At 38.5% G+C, this 24,817-nt stretch overlaps 2 protein-coding genes across 3 annotated transcripts in view; one reads left to right on the top strand and one right to left on the bottom strand.

Moving 5' to 3' along the window:
• CLEC9A (C-type lectin domain containing 9A) overlaps window positions 1-3,024 on the top strand; it is a 13,279-nt gene extending 10,255 nt beyond the window's left edge. Inside the window, exons 4-6 of the mRNA XM_081129154.1 lie at window positions 361-512; window positions 1,732-1,853; window positions 2,527-3,024. Of these exons, the coding sequence (XP_080985280.1) occupies window positions 361-512; window positions 1,732-1,853; window positions 2,527-2,659 (407 nt within the window). The 3' untranslated portion in view covers window positions 2,660-3,024. The remainder of the gene's footprint in view (window positions 1-360; window positions 513-1,731; window positions 1,854-2,526) is intronic.
• CLEC1A (C-type lectin domain family 1 member A) lies at window positions 3,015-24,817 on the bottom strand. Of its 2 annotated transcripts, none has more exons than XM_081129152.1 (7): window positions 24,507-24,817; window positions 13,414-13,512; window positions 11,857-12,033; window positions 9,942-10,093; window positions 8,887-9,005; window positions 8,228-8,345; window positions 3,015-3,778 (listed from the first exon to the last, which is right to left on the bottom strand). In XM_081129152.1, the coding sequence occupies exons 1-7, from the start codon at window positions 24,619-24,621 to the stop codon at window positions 3,734-3,736; spliced, it is 825 nt and encodes a 274-aa protein (XP_080985278.1). In that variant the 5' UTR covers window positions 24,622-24,817; the 3' UTR covers window positions 3,015-3,733. The 2 variants fall into 2 exon arrangements, with proteins under 2 accessions (XP_080985278.1, XP_080985279.1); XM_081129153.1 differs by having other exon boundaries at window positions 8,887-9,002.

Here is a 24,817-nt window from a genome sequence, read left to right as displayed (position 1 = left end):
TCAACAGATAGAAAATGATAAGGAAACTAATGAAGACTATAAACAAGGTAAACTTAAAGAAGGGAGAGATTTATAAAAAGAGAATAATTGGATCAATTATTATAGAAGAGGAACAATGTGAAAAACTCCATTCCCAAGTTAATTTTATCTTAAATTCTTAGAGACCCATTGCAATTGGAAATGATTCTATAAATCTTACTATAGTGAGCCTCAAAGCTGAAATTGGTAAGCACTGCAATGTCTGAACCACTGGGTTAAAGTGTTCAGCTTCACCTGGGGCGACACATGGGTTTCTTTTGGGGAGATGTGCTTCTAATATTTTTACAATAACTTTAATAAAGTAAAATGTTTTATTCAAAGTTCCTAACTGCAGCCCTTGTCCAGAAAATTGGATTCAGAATGGGAAAAGTTGTTACCGTGTCTTTGAAACTTGGAATATTTGGCAAACCAGTCAAGAGTATTGTTTGAAGGAGAACTCTTATCTTCTACAAATAGAGAGCAAAGAAGAAATGGTAAACACTATTTTACGGCTTCATATCATTCTGAAAATACCATGTTACCCGTTAAAAGAAAGGACTAAGTGTAATAAGAGAGAATTGTTTAATATTTTATATTAGTAGTATATTTGTTGTAATAAAGGTTTAAAAGAGACAAAGTAGGAATTAGGATGGTTTGTGTTCCCTTTAATTAGAGAAACAAACAAAAAACAAGATGGATATCCTGAAATCAAGGGCTTCTGTTAGTTCTATGTCCTTTGTTAATCAAAAATTGGAAGGGGTAAAAGAAATACCATTTGTGACATGCTAATCTACTCCAAGGTATACATATATTATAATTATATATGTTTTAAATTTATTATTTTTAATGCTGTGGGGGGGAGTATAATAACCTTTAACATTTTTTTCAATTATCAAGGAAAATCAAAAGTATAAAAAGTGAGGTGATGTCATGAAAGGGAAAGTTATATGAAAATAAGCCTTTGCTAAATGAATTGTTGAAAGGACATTAAACCCAATTTACTAACAATAAGAAGTTATTCTACCCTTATATATGTGAAATCACTCTACCCTTATATGTGTGAAGTAGAATGCATAGTTGCACATTTCTGACCTTATTATACATGTATGCTGCTATATTCAGTAATTAGTTGAAGTTCATTTTTACAAGAACAAAGCGCAGACAATTTGTTCATTTTTGCAGTAAAGCAAGGCAGCTTGAACTAACTTATTACAATTATGGGTGTTCACTATGTTTTCTGTGCAAATTTGGTAACAAACATTAGTAATGTTTCTTCTAATAAAATATGCCTACAGTTAAGCTGCTTCTGGAATCTTCTAAACTATTTTTCGTATTAGAGCATACTGCAAAAGAATGATCTTTGTGGTCTATAATGTCAAGGATATTTTACTTCTCCTGATAATGAGGTTTCATTGTAACACTTACCTTTTTTGGCATATATCTCTGCCAAACTCTAAATCTGTTGAAACTATTTTAATACCAGATGCTTATTTTTCCCATGGTCTTCAACACTACATTGATCATAAGGCAATAGAAAAAAAAGCCTATGAACTGTCTTTCTTCTTTTAAATACACCCCCTTCTTTCTTAGCTGTAAAGTTTCCATTAGTTTCTGTCTAGGAAAAATGGGACACTTTACGTTTCATGGTATTTTGTTGTTGGTTGTTTACTCCCTGCCCCCCTCCGTTCACCGCCCGGTTCTTATTTCTTATAGAACTTTGTCACTAGCAACCTGAGGAAGATCAAAAGTGCCCATGATTACTGGGTGGGACTGTCTCAGGATGGACCCAGCCAACCTTGGGTCTGGACCGATGGCTCTTCTCTTTCCCCTGACCTGTAAGTGTCTAAGGGGAAAATCACAAAATTACAAGAAGAAAATACATGAGGGAATTCAAATGTTCACTTCATTTTTTAACTTAGATTTCCTCCAGGAGACATAACCAGCATTATGGTTTCATAGGCTTCAAATTGGAATCAAAGCTGAGTAATTTAAGAGTAGCTTCGTGGCCACTGAATCTTCCTCCTTTGCAGCCTCGCCGCACCTACCCACCCTCTAGAACATTTACATCAAGATCTGAGAGTCTGAAGGAACAATATAACCTAATTATCAAGTGCATTTCCTTTGTATAACTTAATGACTAGAGAGCACTAAGGGAAAGAGATTATAGTAATTATTAAGGAATTTCCATACTAAGATTTTCAGATAGACCTAGGGAAATTGGTGAACAGAATCCGGTGCCTTAGTATTTTGAGAATTAAGAGTCAGGACAGATATTCTAATTTACAGCCTGTCTTTGTGTTTTAATACAAAGTTGGTTCAAATTATATTAACATATTTTTGTTGAGAGAGAACAGCTCTGTTGTTGAAGGAGGAGGAATCTACTACAGGAGGGCGCCACAGTGAAACAAAATAGAACAAAACCCAAGCTACGCACCTCTCAGGGGCTGCCCACAAGAGCAGCTCTGTGAGCCCCTTTCCTAACCTCAGCCGCACCCACTTGCTCTCCAGGTTACCAACCCAGAGGCCCCAGTCGACTCACCCGCTCTGTGGCTACTTCAAAGACAAGTTCCTTTCTTCCACCAACTGCACCGCCTGGAAATATTTTATCTGTGAGAAGCACACGCTAAGATCCCCTGCCTGAAAGGAGTTGAGTTCGAAGAAACGCCCAAGAGCAAGTAAACCTGTGCGCGGGCTAAGCTGCTTGCCTGGGACTCGCAACCTACTTTTGCATGGACACCGGGTGACACTCGTTAGTACTGCCCAGACATCCTCCTGGCAGCGTTCAAATCACCAAGAATAAAACCGATTTAGCGCTCCCGAGGACAAAACCCAGAGGGCTGAGAACGAACTGAAGAAAAATCATTTTCATTTGTCATGGCTTTTTGGGTTTTTTTAGTCTAGAGTGCCTATGAACTCCACACAGAAATCTGTAAGTCACCGGGGAGGTGATGCAGTTCTAGCTGACTACTTTTTCCGATAAATAAATAAATGTGGCCTTTTAAACTCACTGTCTGCCAGACCTTTATGCATTTGCTAGGTTTCCCAGGCATCGGTATCAGACTGGTAGGATGGGATGCAGGCGTGTGGATTTTCAAATCGGAAGGGAGGCAGGTACCTGCGGCCTGCGACACAACACCCCACCCCGCTTAGAGCTGTAGACTCCTGCTGCAGAGAGAAAGCACCAGTGCTCACACCAGCAGGGCAGTCAGGAGGCCAGTGCCAGCCTGTCGCCCGCAAGGCCAGCGGCGCGCCTCCCTCCGCCCTCTCGTGACATCCCACCGCCCACAAGTCAAAGGGCACACGGGCTGGCCCGCAAAGGGTAGCTCTCCAGCAGTTTTAACGGCATCCCTCTGTGCCTCAATTTCTTTATGGTAAAACAATAATAGAACTTATTTCAAAATATTTTTGAGGTTTAGATCATTCATATATGTAAGTTGCTGAGAACGGTACCTTGCATAGAGTTTGACACTGGATCAGTGCTTGCGATTATTATCTGGAGTAAATCACTTATCGCCAGGCATCCACCTTGTGTGTGTGCTCCAGGTAAAAATGACTCCTTTCCTTGCTCATGTTCCCGGAATATTGTGAAGATAAAGTTTATATGTAAAATGCCAGCAACCGTCTGGAGAGAATATCTCTTTTAAAGTGAATGAATTTCTTCAAATACATCTGTAGATGATCTGTGTCCTAGGTCTGCAGGCTCCTCGAACATGGATTAGCTTGATCCCAAGAGATAGTGGATATGAAAGTATCTTATGGCCTACAGGAAGGAAAATTGTACTAATTATTATTACATTACTCTGCCACCTCTTACCATCCTTACAACTTACTATACAGTAGATTCTCATAAAATATTTGCTAATCCCAATATAATTTTATTAAATCTTTCATTTTGCACAAGGAGTAGCTGAGCTACACTGGATTCTCATCTTTCTCTCTTTATAATAAAGACACCACTTAAATAAATAAAGTAAAATAAAACCTAATTCACTGAAACAGTGCAAATCATTTAAACGAACCCAGAAGTCTATTGTAAAAGGCGACCTCTGAAGGGTAAGGTCCTTTAAGGAAGGGCAGGGCGTGTTTTTGTGTGTTTTTTCTTTACCCTCGGCCTGCAGTTTAAATGGTGGGGATTTCAACATAAGGGACTGTTCTCTAGTTTTCTGCTGAAACCTGGAAAGAAAGAGAGCCAAGAAAACAGCATGTTTTTGTTTTCACAGCTAGCAGCTGGCAGCAGAATGTAATAACCTGGACTATAGAGGAACAATAGCAACTGTTAGTAGTGAAGGCTGTTTGTCTTCAAGATTCTTCAAAGTATTGTCATGAGCTATGTTTAGAGAAAGCATAGGAAGCATTTAATAATTCTTTCTGGAAAAAGTACAATGAAGCAAAAGGCAAACATCCTTCAGCTGATGTCACCCTGCCGGTTGTGATGCAGTATTTACAAGGCAGAATTTTATCTACAGTGCAGCTGGCAGAGCTCCTTCAAATTCCCTCAGTGGCAACACTGCTTCCACACAGGTATTACCAGTGGGAGATATTTTCCTGCAGGTTGCTTTTGGCCCAGAATTTCAAAGCCGTTTTCAAGGCAGTTGTAAGAAACTGGGCCTTAGCTCTGGGCTAACCAGTTTTACACCTTAGTCCTACCAGTAGTGAACTGGGCATCTTAATGCATCTCATTGAGTTCCAAGTTAGCTTTTAAACAGGGGAAAGGGAAGGAAAGGAAACATAAAACTCTGTCCTATAAATGTAAAAAGGCTTTGTAATGTGGTATGGTTAAAGTACATGAAGTGAGTAAAAAGAAAAACATTAGTGTAGTAAGACTGAAAGAATAAGTATTGTTAGATTCGAATAGTCTATGCATATGACGAACCTTGTAAAAAACTTATGTACATCTTAAATCAGATTATGCCAACTTCCCTATTCTTCAAAAATGACAAGGATCCCTTTACAAAGTATTTGACTCCCAATATTCAGGCCAACCCTGAGGCAAACTACTTGACTATTTATTTCCTAATTTGTTTATATCCCCAAAGTAAAAGCTCCCATTACACTGCTCACACTTCCTGCTGTTACAGGGCTCATGACCTGTTTCCTGTTGATAAATTTTAAGAGCTGGTTCAATATCCTCAGGAAAAGAAATAGCTCATTGTGTACCCTGGGGAACTCGGGTCTACCAGGAAAGGCCATGTTCCTTGTTTGACTTTTCCTGCAATTGCTTCACAATTTACCTAAACACACGAGAGGCTGGACAAGGTCTTCTCTTGCTGAAAAACCAATTTAGGGGGCGCTGCCCTCTCTCATTCTCAATGGAAAACTGATCTCAGCAAACCATATTTTCGAATTCATGTTATGATTGCTTTCATTTTTAAATTTTTAAAAAATTGTGGAAAGAATGTTGTGCCATACTCCTTTTCTGTTTTTTGAAATACTTGCTCATATTATGATCAGTATTGTGGGCTTTGTTATACAGGTGAAGGGATTGTTGAGGGCAAAGATGGAGAGAAATAAGCTCAAGAGTAGCCAAAAATGTCAAATAAATGTGTTTTGTTTCCTTCCTCACTGTTTAAGGTGACATTTTCCCTTAGGTTGCAGATTTGGAGAGAATTCTACTCAGCACCCACTCTCTAGGCAGCTAGACTCTTTAAAACAATGTCATTTAAAGAGACACTTCTCGTCCAACCCTGAACACGGGGATCAAAACCTGTCTCTATTTTACTAGTCCACAAAGTCATTTGACTTTCTCACATTAACTGTATTTTCTTGCCGCAGTAGAAAGGCATAAATAACACTTAACTGCTTAACTAAAGGCCTAATCCACATTTCTTTTTATGTGATTATTGCAGTAACTGTGTGCATTAAATATCTGCACTCATCATGGAAAATATTTGCTAATATACACAGCTCCCCATGTAGGTGCCTCTCTATAATTTGTTCATTAATACATGTCTCCAAAGAAGGTTGTTTATGCTCATTTGTGCTTCCCTATATTTTAAAAGAACCACTAAATTCCTTCTCCCCCTTTTTGAGTATTTTTAATATACCTTAAATTTTATATTCCTATTTAGATTATGGAAGTATTTTCACATTTACCTCATTTCAGCTAACCATAATACTGTATGGAAATTATAAATATTTCCACTTTATACTTAATGAAATAAGCTTCTTGAAATAAAGTGATTTTGTAATAATAAATCAAAATAAAGGATTCTCATTTTATGATCAGAAATACAGTTCTCTTTGCACAACACAATAAGTCAACACAAAATGTGTTTAACACTGGAAGAAATTTCCTAGTCAATGGACATAAAATTGAAGGGAAAAATCTAAAGGAAGAAATTTGCAATTAGTAATTGATAAGTGACATAGTCTTATGAAAATGAATGCATAAGTGTTCTCTTGATCATATGTTTGCTAACTTCATGTCATTTCACCATAAGATAGAAGTTTACTGAAAATAAAACTGAAGGATTCCAGTTTCTATTGTTGAAAAATGAAGATTTAGCCTGGCCGGTGTGGCTCAGTGGTTGAGCATCAACTCATGAACTGAGAGGTCACCAGTTTGATTCCCCGTCAGGGCACATGCCCAGGTTGTGGGCTCGATCCCTAGACGGGGGTGTGCAGGAGGCAGCTGACTAATGTTTCTCTCTCCCTCTCCTTTCCTCTCTCTAAAATCAATAAAAACTTTAAAAAATAAAGATTTATAATAAATTATCCTTTCTAGTGTTAAAGCCCTAAAGTGGATTTATCTATAAACAAACGAAGTCAGTGTTTATGATGGTGTTATTTGCAATGACCCCTGTATGGCTGTGCATATTGTCATCCCAAGGAAGGACACCTCCACAGGAACCCAGCTCTGTATGTCACAGTCTCTCCCTTTCCATGACCTGATTGGATAACCTGCCCTACTGCAATTCCATTTACTAATCTTGAGCCACATGTTGATGACATACTCTTGCCTCAAAGGATTTCATTTTATGAAAGTGTTAAAACCATCCTCTCGAAGACAGAATTCATCTCAAAGAATTCTTATTTTCCTCGAATAATAAAATAATTTGTACTCTTGCAGAGCCCATACAAAATCTCAATAAGGCGCAAACAATCAAAACACTGACTTCTATCATCTTACGGAGAGCATTTTCACACTGAATTTTCCCCCAAATCACAAATCCATCCTAAAATAACACACACTTCACATTATTTACATTTATTATTATTAAATCTTCAGTACCTGAAAGGTATAAACATGGATCAAGTAGAAGAAAATAGGAACTGAAACCAATGCACATAACAGATCACATAAACAGACTGACTTTTGTTCTGGTCTTCAGTCTCTCTGAAGGGAGCATCAGGAATAGCAATTCTGATATGGAACCGAATTGAGACTATTTCTATCCTAGAAGAAATTTCTAGGGGAAGGAGACAATCATTGGACCCTTAAATAGACATGGGGAGATACATTAGTAAGAAGTTAAGGTTCTAATAAAGAGAATTAGCCAGGTAGGAAGTAGGCCATAGACACAGCAGATGGGGGCTCTATGGAGAAATTGAGAAGGAAAACAATATGAACTTAAGCAAACAAAATGAATTAGTGTTGTATTTGGTAGCTCAGTGTAAGAAATTATTGCTAATTTTTCATGGACTAATTGACTATTGGAGCAAAGAATGTCGCACACATTTATTGCCTCTGTTTAAGTTTCCTACTCCTCCCACTGTCTAAGGAAGAAAGGGAAACAGAAAATGATATTAGATGCTGGGAGGGAAGAACACTAGAATGTTATCTCAAAATCAAGAAGGTGGGTTACAGCTTGATGGGTTTCTGGGGCCAGCTGGTGGCAGGTAATCAGGGCTTCCTCTATGTGCATGAACCTCCAAGCTCAGAAGTGCTGGTGATCTAGAGCAGGAAATGAAAATCCTTCTTGTGCTGGTCAGAGGGATTGCTTTTCCATTTCCCTATGTCTCAAATATCCTTTGCATTGACTTTGCTTGGCTCAAACATTCTGTTGAATTGTTGTATAAACATGGATCAAATGAAAGAATAGTTTGAAACCAAACTATTACAAGTGCACATAAAGGGATTGACTTTTGTTCTGATCTTCAGTTTCTCAGAAGGCAGAGCAAAGTTGTAATCTGAGTGGGAGAGTCAATCACCTCCGTGTAATGGTTTTCAGAGAAGCTAAAGGAGGGTCTCCAGCTTGACTGTGCTCACCGCTTTTTCACATGCACACCGCCTCAACTCCCGGCAGTCCTTTGAGAAAATCATCCCATTGAAAATGGTCGCACAGTCCCTGTCTCTTAGAGTGGTGCCATCTGTTTTAATCTTAAACCTTAAAAAAAGAAAAAAAAAAAGTTAATTATAGTTCATTTCTAGAAAGAAATACTAAATACTCAGAAAGTACATAGAAAATACTCCAAGCTTGATAAAAATTATAGACTAGATGCCCAGAATGAGTTTACTGGAAAGATGGAGTCACCAATCTCTTTCTTTTCAGCTCCACAATTTCCATAGTCATTCTTTGAAACATCAGGCCACCCAAAACAACAAAAACTATTTCTAACTAAAACTATGGTACATGTTATAATCCAACTTTAACATACACTTTTCAGCCATCTGAAAAATTATCTACCTTCTGTGTGTCTCAGTTTACTTAACTGTAAGCTAAAAATGATTCATTTGTATATGTCCTATTTCCTACAATTTTATTAACACTTTTATCTGTCCCCCTCAGGACATCCTCCTACAAACACAGTATCCAATACAAAGCAGATGTTCAATTAGCGCTTGTTGAACCAATTTGTTGAACTCTGTCACTCAAGCAATACCTCTCTATTACATGCCTTTCACACAAAAATATTACGAAGTCTTACAGTTCACAGGTGTAAGGTGCTCCGTCCACCCACTGCCAGGCCTGGCCACTGCCGTTGCGGGACAGTCCTATCCAGTAAGAGTAGAAAAACTCAGAGTAGCTCCGAGGCACGGCAAACTGCTGCAGAGGCCACAAGACAACGTTTAGCTTTTAGAGATACTATAATACATACACAGAGATGTGTAGTGCCAGCCAATGCTTTTAATATGAGAACAGCACATGACTCCTGCCTCATATGGATAAGAGTTCACTTAAGAGAAAAGCATCTATGCTAAGGTCAGTTAACTTGTCCAAGTTAAAGAATTTCATTTGTCTTAATAAGCATGAGAGATATTGATATTCTGAAACAAAGAATCACATCAACCAAGATTTACAAGTGACCCATTATTTTCAAGTCACAGAGTAAACACTAAAATGGGTATATATACATATGTATATGGGAGGCAGATTTACAAAGAGATGTGAAGTGATTCTGGGAAATGGAAGAAAAAATGACGCAGGAATGGGGGAAGTAACCTTTAGAAATACACGCAAAAGGGACTGACCAAGAAGGAGAAGAGAATAATGAAAAGATTTAATGTCAAAAGAGGTGAAAGAAGAATTTGGAAGGGTGATTTATATCTTAGACTAGGAAGGGGAGAAAGAGAAATGTCCATAGATACATTCCTTTAATCCTCATCTGAGGATTTTTAATTGATTTTAGAGAGAGGAAGGGAAAGAGAGAGAGAGAAACATTGGTGTGCGAGAGGGATGCCCATAGGTTGCCTCCCCTATGTTCCCTGACCAAGGATCAAACCCGCAACCCAGGAATGTGCCCCGACCGGGAATCAAACCCACAGCCTTTCAGTGTAGGGGCGGATGCTCTAACTAACTGAGCCACCAAGCCAGGACTCATACATATATTTTTAAATACCTATACATATATGTGTATAAATTGGTACATATCCCTGATTGAAATAAGTGGGAGAGTCTGTGGACCCTGACTCCTTAGATTCTTCTCTTTAAAGACACCTTTGTGAGGATACTTCAAACACTGACCGAAACTCAGGACCCTACCAGCACTTCTTGTGTGTTTGTCTTCAGCATGGTTGAGTTCTCAGCAATACAGAAGTAGTCACAGTCCTGCCAACTCTTGCTCTCTTTATAAAATTGGTAGCATTTGTCTCCATGCCAATTCCACTTTTCTGGACAAGGGCTACATCTGTGCTCTTGGAAAGAAACCAATTTTAATAAGTTATTTTCTATCTAGGTCTGTTTTCTCTCCTCTCTTGAAATTATGTAATATGTGATGACTCAGGCAATGATAACTACAAATGTTTACCTAGCACCCACTATATGCCAAGCATCGTAATTGGTCCTGAGCAGACAGTGGAAACTAAAACAGACATTACCTGCTTTCATGGATATGGAATCTAGCAATGAGTGATTGGAACTTCCTTGCTCCCTGCCCTAGGCAATTCAGCACACAGAGGATGTTCAATGCATAAAGAACCTTTAATATGCTCAGAAGCTCTACATGCATTGTACTTAAGAAACAATTGAAGTTTTTATAATTTTCTTCTCCAAAATCCTCTTATATAATAGCAGAATGATATTTTAAAATGCAATATATACCAATAGGATATGAACTCTTTTCTCATTCTAAACACAAGTGAATAACATTTTATGAAAAATATATAAATACTAAGCCAAGTATGAGTTAGAATGGTAAATCTCCATGATCAGAAATTAAGATGGACATAAAAGTTAGAGAATTAAGTGCATAGGTCAGGGGTGAGATGGACTACTATAGGTAGTGATTGTAAATATAGGAACTAAGCCCTGACTACCACAGTTTTAATACCTCTGTGGGAACATGGCCTTGGGTCTTTGAGAGCTGGGAACCTATAACGAAGTTCCTTGTTGGTATATGGTAGGAGAGGAACTCAATAATTCCACAAAAATGTCTTTATTTTAAAAACAATCCAGTGTCAAAATGTAAACATATTAAAATCTGAGTGGTCCATACAAATAGATATCCTATTATTGTTTGTATTTTTCTGTATATTTGAAATATGTCATAAGGTAAAACAAAATTCTAAACACATAAATAAAGAGATTTCTTTGTAAGTCAGTTTATATCTCTGGCCTGGACCTTATCTTTTATATACCAAGCTGCCTATCCATATCTCCACTGGAATACCTAAATTATATTTCAAATTCAAACTGCCCTAAACAGCATTCCTGGTTTCTAACCTTCCCCTTCATAACCACAGAATTCTTCCTCATTTTACTTGATCACATCTCTATGCTTCCAGCTGCTTTGCTCAAAAACTCTGGAGATATCTTTGACCCTTTCTTTCTCTCACAACCCATTTATTCCACCATGCACTCATCTCCACTGGCCATATCCTAGTTTGAGCACCATTATCTCTTACCTGGATGACTGCAATAGCCATCTCTTACATGATTTCTCTGTTTCTATCCTTCCTTCTTCCAGTGTATATTCAACATATTTGCAGAGTGAGCCTTTAAACATTCATGTCAGGCATGAATTTTCTCTGCTCAAGATCCTGTAATGAATCCTCATTTTGCTCCAAATAGAAGTCAAATCCCTTGCAATGTCCCTTAATGCCATAAATAGTCTTTACCTCATCTTCTGTTAGTCTTCTGCTCACTCACTCTAGTCAGGTGCACAGACTCCTTATTATTTCTTAAATATGCAGATATATCACATCTTAGGCTTTTTGCATTGTCTAAAATGTCTGAATTTCAAAAATCCCTTCATGTGTTTTAACGCAGATGTATTTGAGCTAAATGATCCCAATAACTGGACATAATCTGGATGTCCAAACGATTAAGTTTGCAGACAACTAGTTAAAAAATACAATTAGTTAATTAACACATTGGCTCCCATGTGCATTGATAGGAAATTCAGCCCTGTATAGCCAGATACTGTGAGGGTAGGGGGAGCTTAGTGATTAGGACTCACCTCCGGTTTTGTTATAGAGCTCACGACAGTATTTTTCAGCCACCCACTGCAGAGTCTCTGCAAGCTTCCTGTTCTCGGCTTGGAGAGCATGCAGTTGTTGAGAGAGATTCCCCAGTCTTTCTTCCAGTTTGTTAATGCTGTCTTTCTGAGTATTGGAGAGCTGGTAGAACTGAAAAACTAACCCAAGTTACCAAGTCAGCCTAGACAGTTTATTTTTTCATTTCTATTTCTATTTTCTATATATGGGGAAGACGAAATAGATATTGTTGATGATCTCAGGCTCTGAGATCTCTTATTACCTATATTCAAGTTTGGACTATAGTACATAATAAATTGTATTTCTATGGGCAAATGAATTTCTCTAAGTCTGTTTCCTTGTCTGAAAATATGGAGTCATAGTAACAGTTTCTAACTTCAGGAATAAATTCCTTACCCATATTTACTGTTTAATAAAAAATGTTATATATTCTCAAACAGTTACTCAAACTAAAACCAAAAATTTATTTATCCTTTGCCCATCATATTGAGTGTTGACAATGTACCATACGTTATTTCATTCAGTCATTAAAATTGTCATATTATCACTTCTATATTTTTATACATTTGCAGTTTGGATCAGTGAGAATAAGTTACTATCACTTGGTTAAAAAAATTCAACACTTAGATTTTAACTCAGGTTTCTAAATCTAAGTACAAAAATCCTTTATGAATCATGAAAGTTGTTTCATATCCCTAAAAAGAATGGTGGTTGCAAAACAGCAGTTAGTTATATCAAAATAAAGTAGAAATTTTGGGGTCAGGGTAGAAACTCTAATTTTTTTAATTTTAAAATTTAAGATGACAAAAGTTTGAAAATTTCCTGTAAAAATCAAATTTTTGACTTTAAAACCTGCTCTTCAATGTAACCTTTTATCTTGATCACCTTCTTTGACTGTTTCAGGGAACATTGCTGTCGTGTCTTGATCTGATGAAGCAAATGTGTCCACTTCCCTTTTTACATTTTTGAACTTGTCCTTACTAGTTTGAAATTTGAAGAATTTTACGCATGCATTTTTCCTTTTTTGATTTTCATAGGTTTTTGCAAAATGATTCTATAACTTCCTGGACTTTCTGAAAAATATTATAGTGATTAAAGACCTGGTCTTTCCTCCTTATATTGAGGGAGTGGACTATAATTGAAGTATCTTCCTTTTGGATTAGCCCACTGAGCCAGGCACCTTAAGAGTGAAAACCATTGCCTCAAATCTTCTGTGGAATAGAAGAAGCTGAAGCATGCATTTATTAAAAATTGTTGATTTAAAATATCCGCACATAAACAAAGAGACAAAAACTTCTTATCTCAAACAGAATATAAAAGCCTAGCTGGCAAATGATTTCTGTATTTTAATGCTTCTTCCACTACTCACTATTCAAGTAGGTACTTTCGAGTAAGGTAAATTGAATTATCCACAGGCTCTAGAGTTAAAGTAAAAAATATATATATTCCATAACAAATATTTCTTGTCCTAGAAAAACCTTGGAGCCAGGATCCTCCCCCAAGTCAGAGTGCAGACTTACACATAAACGCCAGTATTGCCAGGCCAATCAGCAGCACCAGGCACAAAATGATCAGGGTCAAGGCCACTGGACGCCACACTGAAGATGGAGGTGGGTTCTCTGCAGGGAACAAAAGAAAAGGCAGGGTTTCACATTTTTTCCCTCTTGGATGTATGCCAACTGCAAGCAAGTAAGAGGAGTTGGTTCTGGGAAAGAACAAATCCCGCAGGACAACAGTAATCAGGGACTAGATAACATTCCTCTGTTCTCAGAAACATTGTTGTCATAAAGCTCCAGGCTGAGCCTCACTTACCCTGGCTAGATTCTTCCACAAGCTCCACCCATTTCTATGCCCCACACCCACCCAGTCCTACATTGCAGTGAGTCAAGTTATGCATTACTATTCTCTTTATATGGTTGTTTGAATAACTTTATTTTTGTCAAAATTCGAGTTATAAAAGACTCTCATGTAAATACCTTAATGAAGAACAATTTTTTACATCATCAGAGAAGAGAGGAAATTCATTCTTTGTCACTTTTGTAAACACCACCCCTCCCAAATTCCATATATGCTTCTTCCGAAAAGCAAACCGCATTATCAGTAATGAGAAATGATCATTTTACTGTTTCTTTTTGGGGTTTCTTTGTTGAAAGTCCCTCTTTTGTAAAGATTTTGTTTGTTCACTCAATTTATATCTCTCCAAAAGTAGATTATAAAGAAACTTGAGTCCGGCTGGTATGGCTCAGTGGTTGAGCATCAACCTATGAACCAGGAGATCATGGTTCAACTCCCGGTCAGGGCACAGGCCCCGGTTGGGGGCTCCATCCCCAGTGGGGGGCGTGCAGGAGGCAGCCGATCAATGACTCTCTCTCATCATTGATGCTTCTATCTCTCCCTCTCCCATCCTCTCTCTGAAATCTATAAAAACATTTTTTAAAAGAGAAAAAAAAGAAAGAAACTTGACCACCACCTTGGCCGCTGTGGCTCAGCTAGTTGGGCCTCATCCCCATGTACCTGAAGGTTGCTGGTTAGATCCCCAGCAGGGCACATGCCCGGGTCGTGGGCTCCATCCCAATCCACAGCAGAGGGCCTGCTGGAGGCAGCTGACCCGTGTTTCTCTCTCATTGATGTTTCTCTCCCTCTCCCTTCCTTTCTCTTTAAAAATTAATAAAAACATATTTTAATAAAAGAAAAAGAAACAAGATCATCAACTTCTCAAGGATAGATCCAAGGTATCTCAATTTTGAGCCAATTAAGTAATAAAAAAACTATAGACAACATCCCTTGCCCAGACCCCACAACTTTACCATGTAATTTTAGGGGCTCTGCTTAGTGGAAAGTAAACCCATCGCTTAGTGAGATCAGCTATCAATCTCAATGAACCTGCGATATCTGACAAGGAAGACCCCCCCCTCCCCCTGATCAGGTGCAGATAGCATCTAGCATTGTGATTAAAATAAAACAAAGGAAAACAGAAACCCTTGAACAAACTGATCTCTTCATGACTTGTGAGTTCCACTTCATCTGGAATTCAAGTCAGGTTCTAAAACCAAAAGATTAAGGAAACATAAATTTATTTCCTCTTTAGAAATGTCCTCTACAGAATATATTCTAGGTACAGAGATTTGTACCAAACATTATTTCCAAATAGGGAATGATAAATGGTAAAGATGTATAGAAATAGAAAATATCATCACTGTCCTTTGGAACTTACAGTCTAGTAGGGGAGTTAAGTAAAAATCATGGAGCAGACTGATATATTTATAAATGTGAATCTTAGCCCTGGCCAGTTTGACTCAGTGGTTAGAGTGTCTGCCCGCGGACTGAAGGGTCCCAGGTTCAACTAAGGCCAAGGGCATGTACCTCGGTTGCAGGCTTGATCTCCGACCCTGGTTGGGGTGCTTTCGGGAGGCAACCAGTCAATGTGTCTCTCTCACATCCATGTTACTCTCTCTCCGCCTTCCACTCTCTCCGAAAAGCAATGGAAAAAAATATCCTCAGATGAGTATTAAAAATGTGAATCTTAATTTCTCTTAATAATTATTTCCTTCATAAAAAACTTTCAATGGCTTGCATTACAACTGGAATAAAATCCAAATCACTTTTCATAAAAACTCAGATTGCTCTTTTTTTAAATGGAAATATGATTATGGTACTTCTGGATTTAAATACTTCCAATAGCTTTATTGCACTTAGAATGAAATTCTCTAAGAGCCCTTTTCATCTAGACCCTGCCCGGCTCTTTCATCTCTTTCTGCACTACTCTGCCTTCAGGCAAATGTTCTGCTTGCAGTCACCTCTGTTTATCCTTGAAACAAACAAGCTTGTCCCTGTCTCAGTGCCTTTGCCTTAGCTCTGCCTCTACCCCAGCATTAATTAATCCTCAGATGGGTTTATTGGTGGGCTGCTTCTTGGTATTAAGCTTTCAGTTTAAAAGACACATCCTTAGGAGAGGTCCATGTGTCCATCTCTAGCACATTACCCCATTGTGCATGATTTTTAAAACTAAGACTATTAGGTATTATTTTCATAGTTTTTTTTGTTCTTCTCTATCTCCTCCCCCTTAAATGTACACTCCACTAAAAAGGTGATCTGCTCTATCTTGTTCACCAGTGTATTCCCAGTACTGAAAATAGTGCCTGGCACTTAGGGCTGAATACGTAGTTAATGAGTAAATGAATGAAGAATGGAATCGTAAAAATTGATATTATCTAAACTACATAATTTTTACAAAGGCACGGAGGGTTCTCTAAAGTTAAACCTTACAGATTGATTTTTTTTAATATATCTTTATGGATTTAAGAGAGAGGGAGGGAGAGGAAGAGAGATAAAAACATCAGTGATGAGAGAGTCATTGATCAGCTGCCTCCTGCACGCCCCCGACTAGGGATCAAGCCCGCAAGCTGGGCATGTGCCCTGACCGGGAATCGAACCACTTAGACACACCGGCTGGGCCAGATTGATTTTTTAAAATCTACTGACTTTTTGGCACTCTTTCTGTCAGCAGAGGGCAGACTCAGCTAAATCCATCTCCTGCCTGTACTGGTTTCTATCCACTGGCATGTGAGCTTCCGAATCATGAACAGATCTGAGAGATCTGGTGTGTGTCCTTTGATCTAAGTTTTCCTGGAAATTGCTGATTTCTCAAGGCATTGACCTTAAGAGTATCTCAGAGCAGCAGAGCATAAAGGAACAGGAGCCTAAACACCTCCCAAACCCTAAGTCTTTTTTTAAAGTTCTATATCACCAAAGAAAATTAACCGGGTGGATGTTTCTCGATTCCAGATTCACGTGTATATGTGGACCAACCACCATGGTAGCTTTACTCTTCTCCATATCTCTTATTACCATCAGGTATAGATCTTATTTCTTTTGGTTTATATCTGTCTAACCTCAGTAGAAAGTAAGCTCCTTCTTGGAAAAGATTGTTTGTTTAGCACATAGACATCAGTTGAAATAAGCTCGATTAATGTCCAATGAATGTGTCTGTTATACCTAAACATCTCTTTTATATGCCTGTCTACTCCTGCTCAGACCTATTTATATTAATACACATGTAAATAGAATAATTTTTTTAAAATACTGTCCCTTTTTATGATTAATATTTATTTAGCTATTAGAAGTAATAAGAAGGTAAAGAGGAAGAACTATAAAACCAACCAAGTTATTTATTCTTTAAGAAAACTGCTTCCCTTATATAATATTAGGGGCAAGGGCACTATTGATTTTCTGTCCAGAGGATCAAAAAAGAGTGAACTTAAATCCTTACTGGGAAGTGAGGGCATGGATTTTAGGGATTAGAATATTATTTAATAATAATTACATCCATGTAAAGAATAAAGACACGATCCTTCCTAAGGCTGCCTCTAGGACAGAATAGGAAAGAAATGTAGTATATCTTCTGCTAAAGAAAAAAGGTTTAAAATTTTCCTTTCTCAAGAATCATCTTTCCTTGATCATTTGGAAATTTTCCTACTCTGACTCCTCTCCCTGCCTATGTCTGTCTGTCTGTGGGTCCATCCCTTTCCTTCCCTCCCTCCTTCTTTTTTTCCTTTCTCCCTCCCACTCTTTCTCCCTCAGCATTTGAAATATCTTCCTGTTTTATCTAAAGGCCCAGAGAAACAAAACCCCAGGGAGTTTCTATACCAGGTATGGTCACTTCTAAGAAACCAGACTTTTGTGATGGAGAAACGATGCAGTTCCAAGTTTCGCTCTTTCTTTTTCCCACCTCTAGGTGTTTTTCCTGTGGTTTTACTTTGCCTGAATTTTAATCCAAGTCCTCTGATTATCATGAGGTCCCTCTCTAGGGACCACCCCCACCCTAAAATAAGAAAAATGAGCTGCTTGGGAGGTGCTTCAGTTTGGCTTGGCTTCATTGTGTCTATTTTTTGGAAGAGAAGCCCTAGGCTGTCTCCTGAGGCTTGCTTAGAAAAAGGTGTGGACAGGCCAAGGAATGATATAAACATCCCCAGGAATAAGAAGACAGCCCAAACCAGCCCTTTCCTGTATCCTCTTACCATAGCCACACTGTACTATAAAAAGCGATGGCGCTCAGGGCATATTGTGAATACAAATTCCTTCGCAGTTATAGGAAACTTTGTGGATGAAGGAGTTGTCACGCCAAACAAGTTACTCCTCGCCAGGCATCAGGGAGGGAAACTGTATACACCTCCACTCCCCGGGCCTATGAGGAATGAAGCGGACACTGCCAAATTAGCCTAATAGTGCGCCTCCAAAACGGAAAGGATCATAAAAGCTGGAAGAAACAAAGGGAATTTTAAAAATTTGCATAAAGCCACATTGCAACCCAGTGGCAGAGCCAGGATGAAAGTGTCTTGCTTGACACCACACTTTGCACATGTCCGTCCCTGGGAACCCAGACCCTCAGAGGAACGGGCTAAACTGCTGGCAAGGCGCTGAATAGTTCAGAATATGCGCACCTCAGCCTTTAGATCACTGTTCTTCTAACAGTTTTCAGGTATTGCTAGCTCACATCTGATCTTTGAATATAGTTTTTAATTTTTTAATGTTTAAAAAATATTTTAAATTTTTTAATTTTTTAATTTTGTGTGTTTTAGCAACTTCTCCTTGTCTCCTTAATCTTCGCATGTGGCACATAGTAAACCCCTCACGGGAGAGCCTTGGAGGCTCTGTGAGTTGAGAGTATTTTGCAATGTTCAGAAGAATGCACGGTTCTTTTCTCTTATGAGTCTATTTCAAGTATTTCCTATTTACCTTCTCTCTAAAAGCAAATAGGTATTATTCTTCCGATAATTTCAAAAGAATACACATCTGAAAACATCCATTTTTCCCCATAATATATCAAGTTTCTGATTTACGGCAATTAGAAACTCAATTATACTTTTCTCTTTTGAGTAAATTTTAGGTGAGTCGATTTTATATCCCAATCAAAGAGTTTCATTTCTGAAATCTGAGTGACTGAGATAAATGCCTTATGTGAATTGTTTCATCTATCCTTATGAACACCCTATGAGGGAGACACTATTGTAATGCCCATTTTACAGGTAGGCAATTGAGTCCTAGAAGGGGTTGGCTACCTTACCCAAGGGCACAGAGCTTCTGATAATTTTCACCGAGTGTGTTATATATGCTGTGGTATTTCATTTGTGTCTCCCAAAAACTATTCAAGAGGGCACTATTTTCGACCTTTATTTGGATAAGAAACCTGAAGTCCTGAGGAGTTACTGCATTTGCTTAGGGTTGAACAGCTCATAAGTGATGAAGCCAGAGTGTTATTTAATTACTCGCACTCCAGAGCTGAATGTTTTAAATCATTTTCTTATCTTCCCAGCAAACCTCACACTAACATTTGCCTTATAGAGTAGTTCCATATGGAATTATAGAAAGACTCTAGGGTTTTGTCTCTTGTAAATTTTCACATCTATATTGTGAAATATTCGCAGTAATAGCCACCTTAAATAATGCTTTCTTCACACTACCACCAAAGTGAATTTCATAAAGTATAAATGTAATCTCTTCCTTAAGGAACCTAAGTTTCTTAGCATACTGTATAAAGTCCTGCATAGTAGGATCTCACCCTATATCTTGCCTCATCTGCCCGAATCTCCCTCATACACCCCTCCCTTCGAAGACTAACATTCCTCATCCCAAACAGCCTACCTTGTCATCATGTTTCATGCTACTGAAAATTCCCAAAGTGATCTTATCCTGATCTAAATTCCAATCCAAAACTAGCACTTCAACATTTCCCTCTGAACTCTTGTCATTCTTAATTTAATACACTGCACCCAGCTAGCTCCTTATGTCGCTGTGTTTATCCTTGCACATGTGGTCATTGCAAGGAAAAGGCCACCCGGTGCCTCATCTTGCTCTACCTGCAAAGCTTGGACTCAGCCTTACAGACCAGATCAAATGTCACCTCCTTCAAAAGTACACACATGAACAAACGCAGTAAGTTATTCATGCCTAGCTGCTTTGTGACCTCCGACATGTATTCCATAGCACTGCGTAACTTTTTCTCATAATTAGTGATTCAGATTATTCCTCCCACTTCTCCAAGCACTTAAAAATAGGGCCTCCCCAGTGTCTACCATAAGGCTTGATACTTAGTAGGTAGGCACTACAGATTTATTGAATCGATTACATGTGATTTATTCCATTAGTCGTCAATGAAGGGTTTATGTTGTAAATGAAAAAATAAAGCTAAAAATCTGAGAAAAATTGGAGAATATTGTAATTAAAATGAGTAAGGAAAAGTGGAACTTGAATTTATCAATAAAGTTTTCCCCCTTAAATCCAAAAAGATTTTCACATTCTTTTGATAAGATTACATTTAATCTTTAGCAGGAATTTTGACCCATCAGTTATTTCATTTTCTCTCTCTCCAGTATATTATTACTGTGAAGTGTTCCCACTGTACTGCCTTCAAGCTACAATTGAGTTAGAATCTCCTAGGCCTTAAAAATAATTTTAAAAAGTACTCAAGCAGCCCCATAATACCTCAGCTCTAACAGTTTATGTTTTCTCTGTACAGCTAAGCTCCTCAAAAAAGAAGAGAAAAAGAAGAAAAAAAGGGAAAATGATAAATTATTTATTTTTCTACTTAACTATTCATTGCTTTCAAATCCACACTATTAAAAAATACCAATAATCTAGTTTCCTTCTTATTGTCAAAGCAATAAATTGTTTTTCTTACTTGAACTTTTTGCAGCACTTATTATTTTTAAAATTTACGATCCACTACTAGTTGACTTTTTCATTTCTTTTGAAGTTACTGTCTCTTGGCTTCCTAGATGCTTCTCCCTCTTGCTCCACTTCTACCACTGTCTTCCATTCATTCTTAGTAGCTCTTATTGAAATCTCTAGCTCATTCTGCCCCTCAATATTGTAGTCCCTAAAATTATCTCGTTGGCACTCCTCTCTCTCTGTCTCTCTCTCTCCCTCCTTTGTCTGCTCATTTAACATTCTCTTCCTCAGTGATATCACTCATTCTCAGAACGTTTAATTCCTACCTAAATGCCAACAATTTTCACATAAATATGTAGCTCAAAATCTTTACCTGCAACACACATACTGTATATGCAAGAGTCTTTGGGCAAAACCAACTGTATGTCCCTTCTCATATAGGCATCTCAAACTCAAACTGAATTCATCATCTTTCCTATTCTTTCTGTAGTTTCCATCTCAGTTAATGGCAGCACCATCTACATACTGGCAGATGGAATCTAGTCAACTTAGGCTCTCTTTTTCCTTGTCAGGCCACTTGTAACTAGTGACCAATTATTTAAATTCCACCTCCTTGACCTCTTGCATATCTGATTGCTGCTCCTCAGTCCCATACTACCTCAGGTCAGGTTCCTCTAATTCCATGCTCATATTAGTGCAAAATCTGTATTAGCTCATCCAGTTTCATACTCCTTCAATCCATCCATCTCCTTGTAGTCTAGATGGTCTTCTAAAAACACAAGATCGATTATGTTACCACCTGTTTAGACCCTTCAGAGAACCCATTTTACCTACTGAATAGAATCGTTATACCTCGATATGACATAACAAGTTCTCCTTGCCTGTCCAGACTTAACCTCTGGTCAAGCTTCCTCCCTCCAACTCAACACCTCAGCCGTACCCTATTGCTTATAGTTCTCTGAAACACAAAGTTCCTGAGAACCTCCTTGGCTTTTCTCTCATGTGTCTCTTTGCCTGTAGGGCCCCCAACCCCTTAAACCTTCCCATTTCTGTGTCCATATCATGAGGAACATCTTAAAGTAAACTCAACTCAATGGTCACTCCCTCTCTCAAAACTTTCTTGATTCCCTCTACCAGGTAGAAGTGACCAAGTTCTCCACTGTACCGCGTGCATGCTTTCATCATGGCACTTATCACACTTATTGCTGAGCTGAGAACTGTATTAGACTTTAAGTTTCCTCATAAACTGGGAACATATCATATTTGGCATTTTATCTTCAGTACTTTGCAACAGGCCTGGGGTAGCATGACCCCAAGCATAATTTGTGGAAAGAAGGCATGAAAGTATTACCTTTTATGTTTGCTTTCTAGCTTTCTAATTGTTTAGCTATTTAAAAAAAAAAAAAAAAGCAAACATAACTTTATATTTAAAAAATGAAAATTTAGAAAATAAATGAATGTATATCATTTATTTTTATTAATTCTAAAATTTTCCAGTTGTAATTGTGCCACAATATTATGTGGAATCTGAATCTTCTGCATTAAAAAAAAAAAAAAAATTCCCAGAGTGATTTTTACTCTTTTTAACAGCAAAAGTATGTCAAGACTATTTTCCTAAGAAATAATTAGACTTCTGTAGTGACATTGCTCTAAAGATCTGCATTATCACAAGATGAAAACAAGACATCATACACGTAAGGTAAAATAACTATTTTCAGATGTTTTTCTGGAAGACACTGCTTCGTAACCTCTACTCCTACTGTTTCAATTTCCACTTCTTACAAAAAGGTTTCCAGATGTTTCAGTTAGTGTTTTATCCTGTTCCACCTCCCTCCCCACCCTCCAACCTCAACAGAACTTATTTGTACACCCTGTTCCTGATTATGCTGATCACTAATCCTTGTGAGAGTTCCCGGCTCTCGTCAAAGGCGAAAAATTAAGTTATACACAAGCCACTTATAACCACAGCCCTAAGCACCATCTCGTCACAGGATTTGTTGGAGGAAAACATATCATAACCTATTACCCATGTCTAATGGCTACAGAAACTGACATCCCAAAGTTGTCACTTTGTTTTACATCAAGGAGGCTGGAAATCCCCCAGTATCACCTCAGGGTTTATTCACAATCCCCCAGTATCCCCTCACGGTTTATTCACAATCCCCCAGTATCCCCTCACATTTTGGGTGGCAGGGAACCACATCAGTGAATCTCAGGAGGCAGATCATTCAATAAATAGAAAGCAAATGGAAAATTTTAGCAAGGGAAAGGAATATAACCTAGATAAAGAAAAATGGAAGAAGACAGGGGAAAAGTGTGTGTACAGATTTCCAAAGGTGAAGAAAACCTGGGTATGGTCAAGAGAGGAAGGATAGGTTAAAATCCAGACATTGAGTGAGGATCTCTCTGATACAGACCGACACAAAAATGTTAAACAGAACACTTTAGGAATTCTCGAGGAATGGGATATTGAAAAGAAACTCACATTTTTGGTATGTCTGCAATGTTCCAGGGACTTTGCATAACTTAGCAACCTTAGTACTCATAGCCACCTTATAAGAGAGGTTTTGTGCCTGGCCGGGCGTGGCTCAGCGGTTGAGCATCCACCTAGGATCCAGAAGATAGAAGTTTCAATTCCCGGTCAGGGCACACGCCCGGGTTGCGGGGTCTCCATCCCCAGTCGGGGGCGTGCAGGAGGCAGCTGATCAATGACTTTCTCATCATTGATGTTTCTCTCTCTCCCTCTCCCTTCCTCTCTCTGAAATCAATAAAGATATTTTAAAAAGAGAGGTTTTGTTACTTCTGTGTAACATTGGTTTAAGTTAATATGAATTAATATGTATGAAGTACTTAAAACAATGCCAGGCACATAGTAATCACTATATACATGTTTATCATCACTAGCGTTTTATAAATGAAGAAACTGAAGCCCCAGAATACATAAGTAACAAGTCCAATATCACATAGTAAGTGGCTTACCTGGTATTAGAACCTAGTCTGCATGACAGTGTGAGGCCTTTTTACTAGACCTCAAGACACATTTCTGCCTTAGATTGGCTAAGTTGCCTGGGAAATAAGATCCTTCCCTATGTATGTGAATTATCTCTTCTATGGACTGAAAAATATATATTTTATTAATATGTCACAGGGTGAATTATTGGAAATAAAAGTATAAGATGGAAGCTAAATGTAACTAAAATTAAATATTTTATAATTTAATTTAATCATCTCCATAATATTCTGGAACTCAATAGCACAAAAGGAAAGGGAAGGAATAGGGTGTCATTGCACTGAAGGGCACCATTTAAATCACTGAATCACAGAATGTCAGAGCTGAAGTGACCTAGAAGGCATTTGCTTTAACTCCCCCATTTCACAGGGGATCAAACCAAATAGCTGATGTTGATAGGACTCTCCAAAGGCCTCACAACTTCACGATGCAGAACAATTAGAGCAAAATACCAGGTTTGATGTGTCTACTTGGAAACCTCCTTCCAAAGCCATGAGTTCAAAACTCATCAAAAGGTAGCTTTTATAAATCTAAATTTCCAGATCAGATCACAGAGAGTAAATAAAATACCATTTGATTTGGCCTTCAGGGGATGGCAGGAAGGAGAAGGGACAGGGACAATGCTTTACTTGAACACACACTCTCACCTTTGGATGCTGTACCTAATTGGCGAAAACAACACACCCTCAACGGCAAAGCACTCTGCCAGCAAGAGAATCTTAGAAAAACAAACATCTGTGTATATATTGAGTTTAATTTTTCAGATGTTCTTATAGGAAGTAGAACACAAGTGGTGGAGAGTGAACAGTTAACATGATTGTAAATCATGAAAACATTCATCTGTCTTTCCTCTGTTTTGTACATTCCTCGGAGAGGTAGCTTATCTCATGCATTTCTCAAGGGTCTGGCCAATTTGGACTCCCGGGGACAGAGTACCTGTGTGCCCACGCTCCGGACGCTGGGGAGGAGTGGAGGCTCGAGAATGCAGGCTGAAGGTGGTGTCCCATTCATCATCCAGCATGCTGTTCGTGCTGAAGTATTTGGCCTGCATCAGGACTCCTGCGGGGGTGAGGGTGAGCTGTGGTTGGATGGCCCCAAGCTGCCTGGCTTCCCCGGGACAGTTCAGGCACGGCCGAGGCACTGAAAGGCATTCCTAGTGGGCTTCTCTCCCAGCTGGTAGCAGGGAAGCCTCTGCTTCCAGTTCCTGCCTGGAGAGGCCCAGCCCCTCTCCTGCAGACTTGTGCTCT

This window comes from Miniopterus schreibersii, assembly GCF_964146895.1.
Source record: "Miniopterus schreibersii genome assembly, chromosome: 2".
NCBI classification, from domain to species: domain Eukaryota; kingdom Metazoa; phylum Chordata; class Mammalia; order Chiroptera; family Miniopteridae; genus Miniopterus; species Miniopterus schreibersii.
This window is presented reverse-complemented; position numbering and strand designations above follow the sequence as displayed.

What these genes read in the sequence shown, in the direction of transcription:
- CLEC1A (XM_081129152.1), bottom strand. Translation starts at nt 24,621, where the DNA reads ATGCAGGCCAAATACTTCAGCACGAACAGCATGCTGGATGATGAATGG. An exon ending in GGCAATACTGGCGTTTATGT is followed by an intron (nt 12,034 to 13,413) that starts GTAAGTCTGCAC and finishes AACTTGGGTTAG; the next exon opens with TTTTTCAGTTCTACCAGCTC. An exon ending in GCACCTTACACCTGTGAACT is followed by an intron (nt 8,346 to 8,886) that starts GTAAGACTTCGT and finishes TCTTTTTTTAAG; the next exon opens with GTTTAAGATTAAAACAGATG.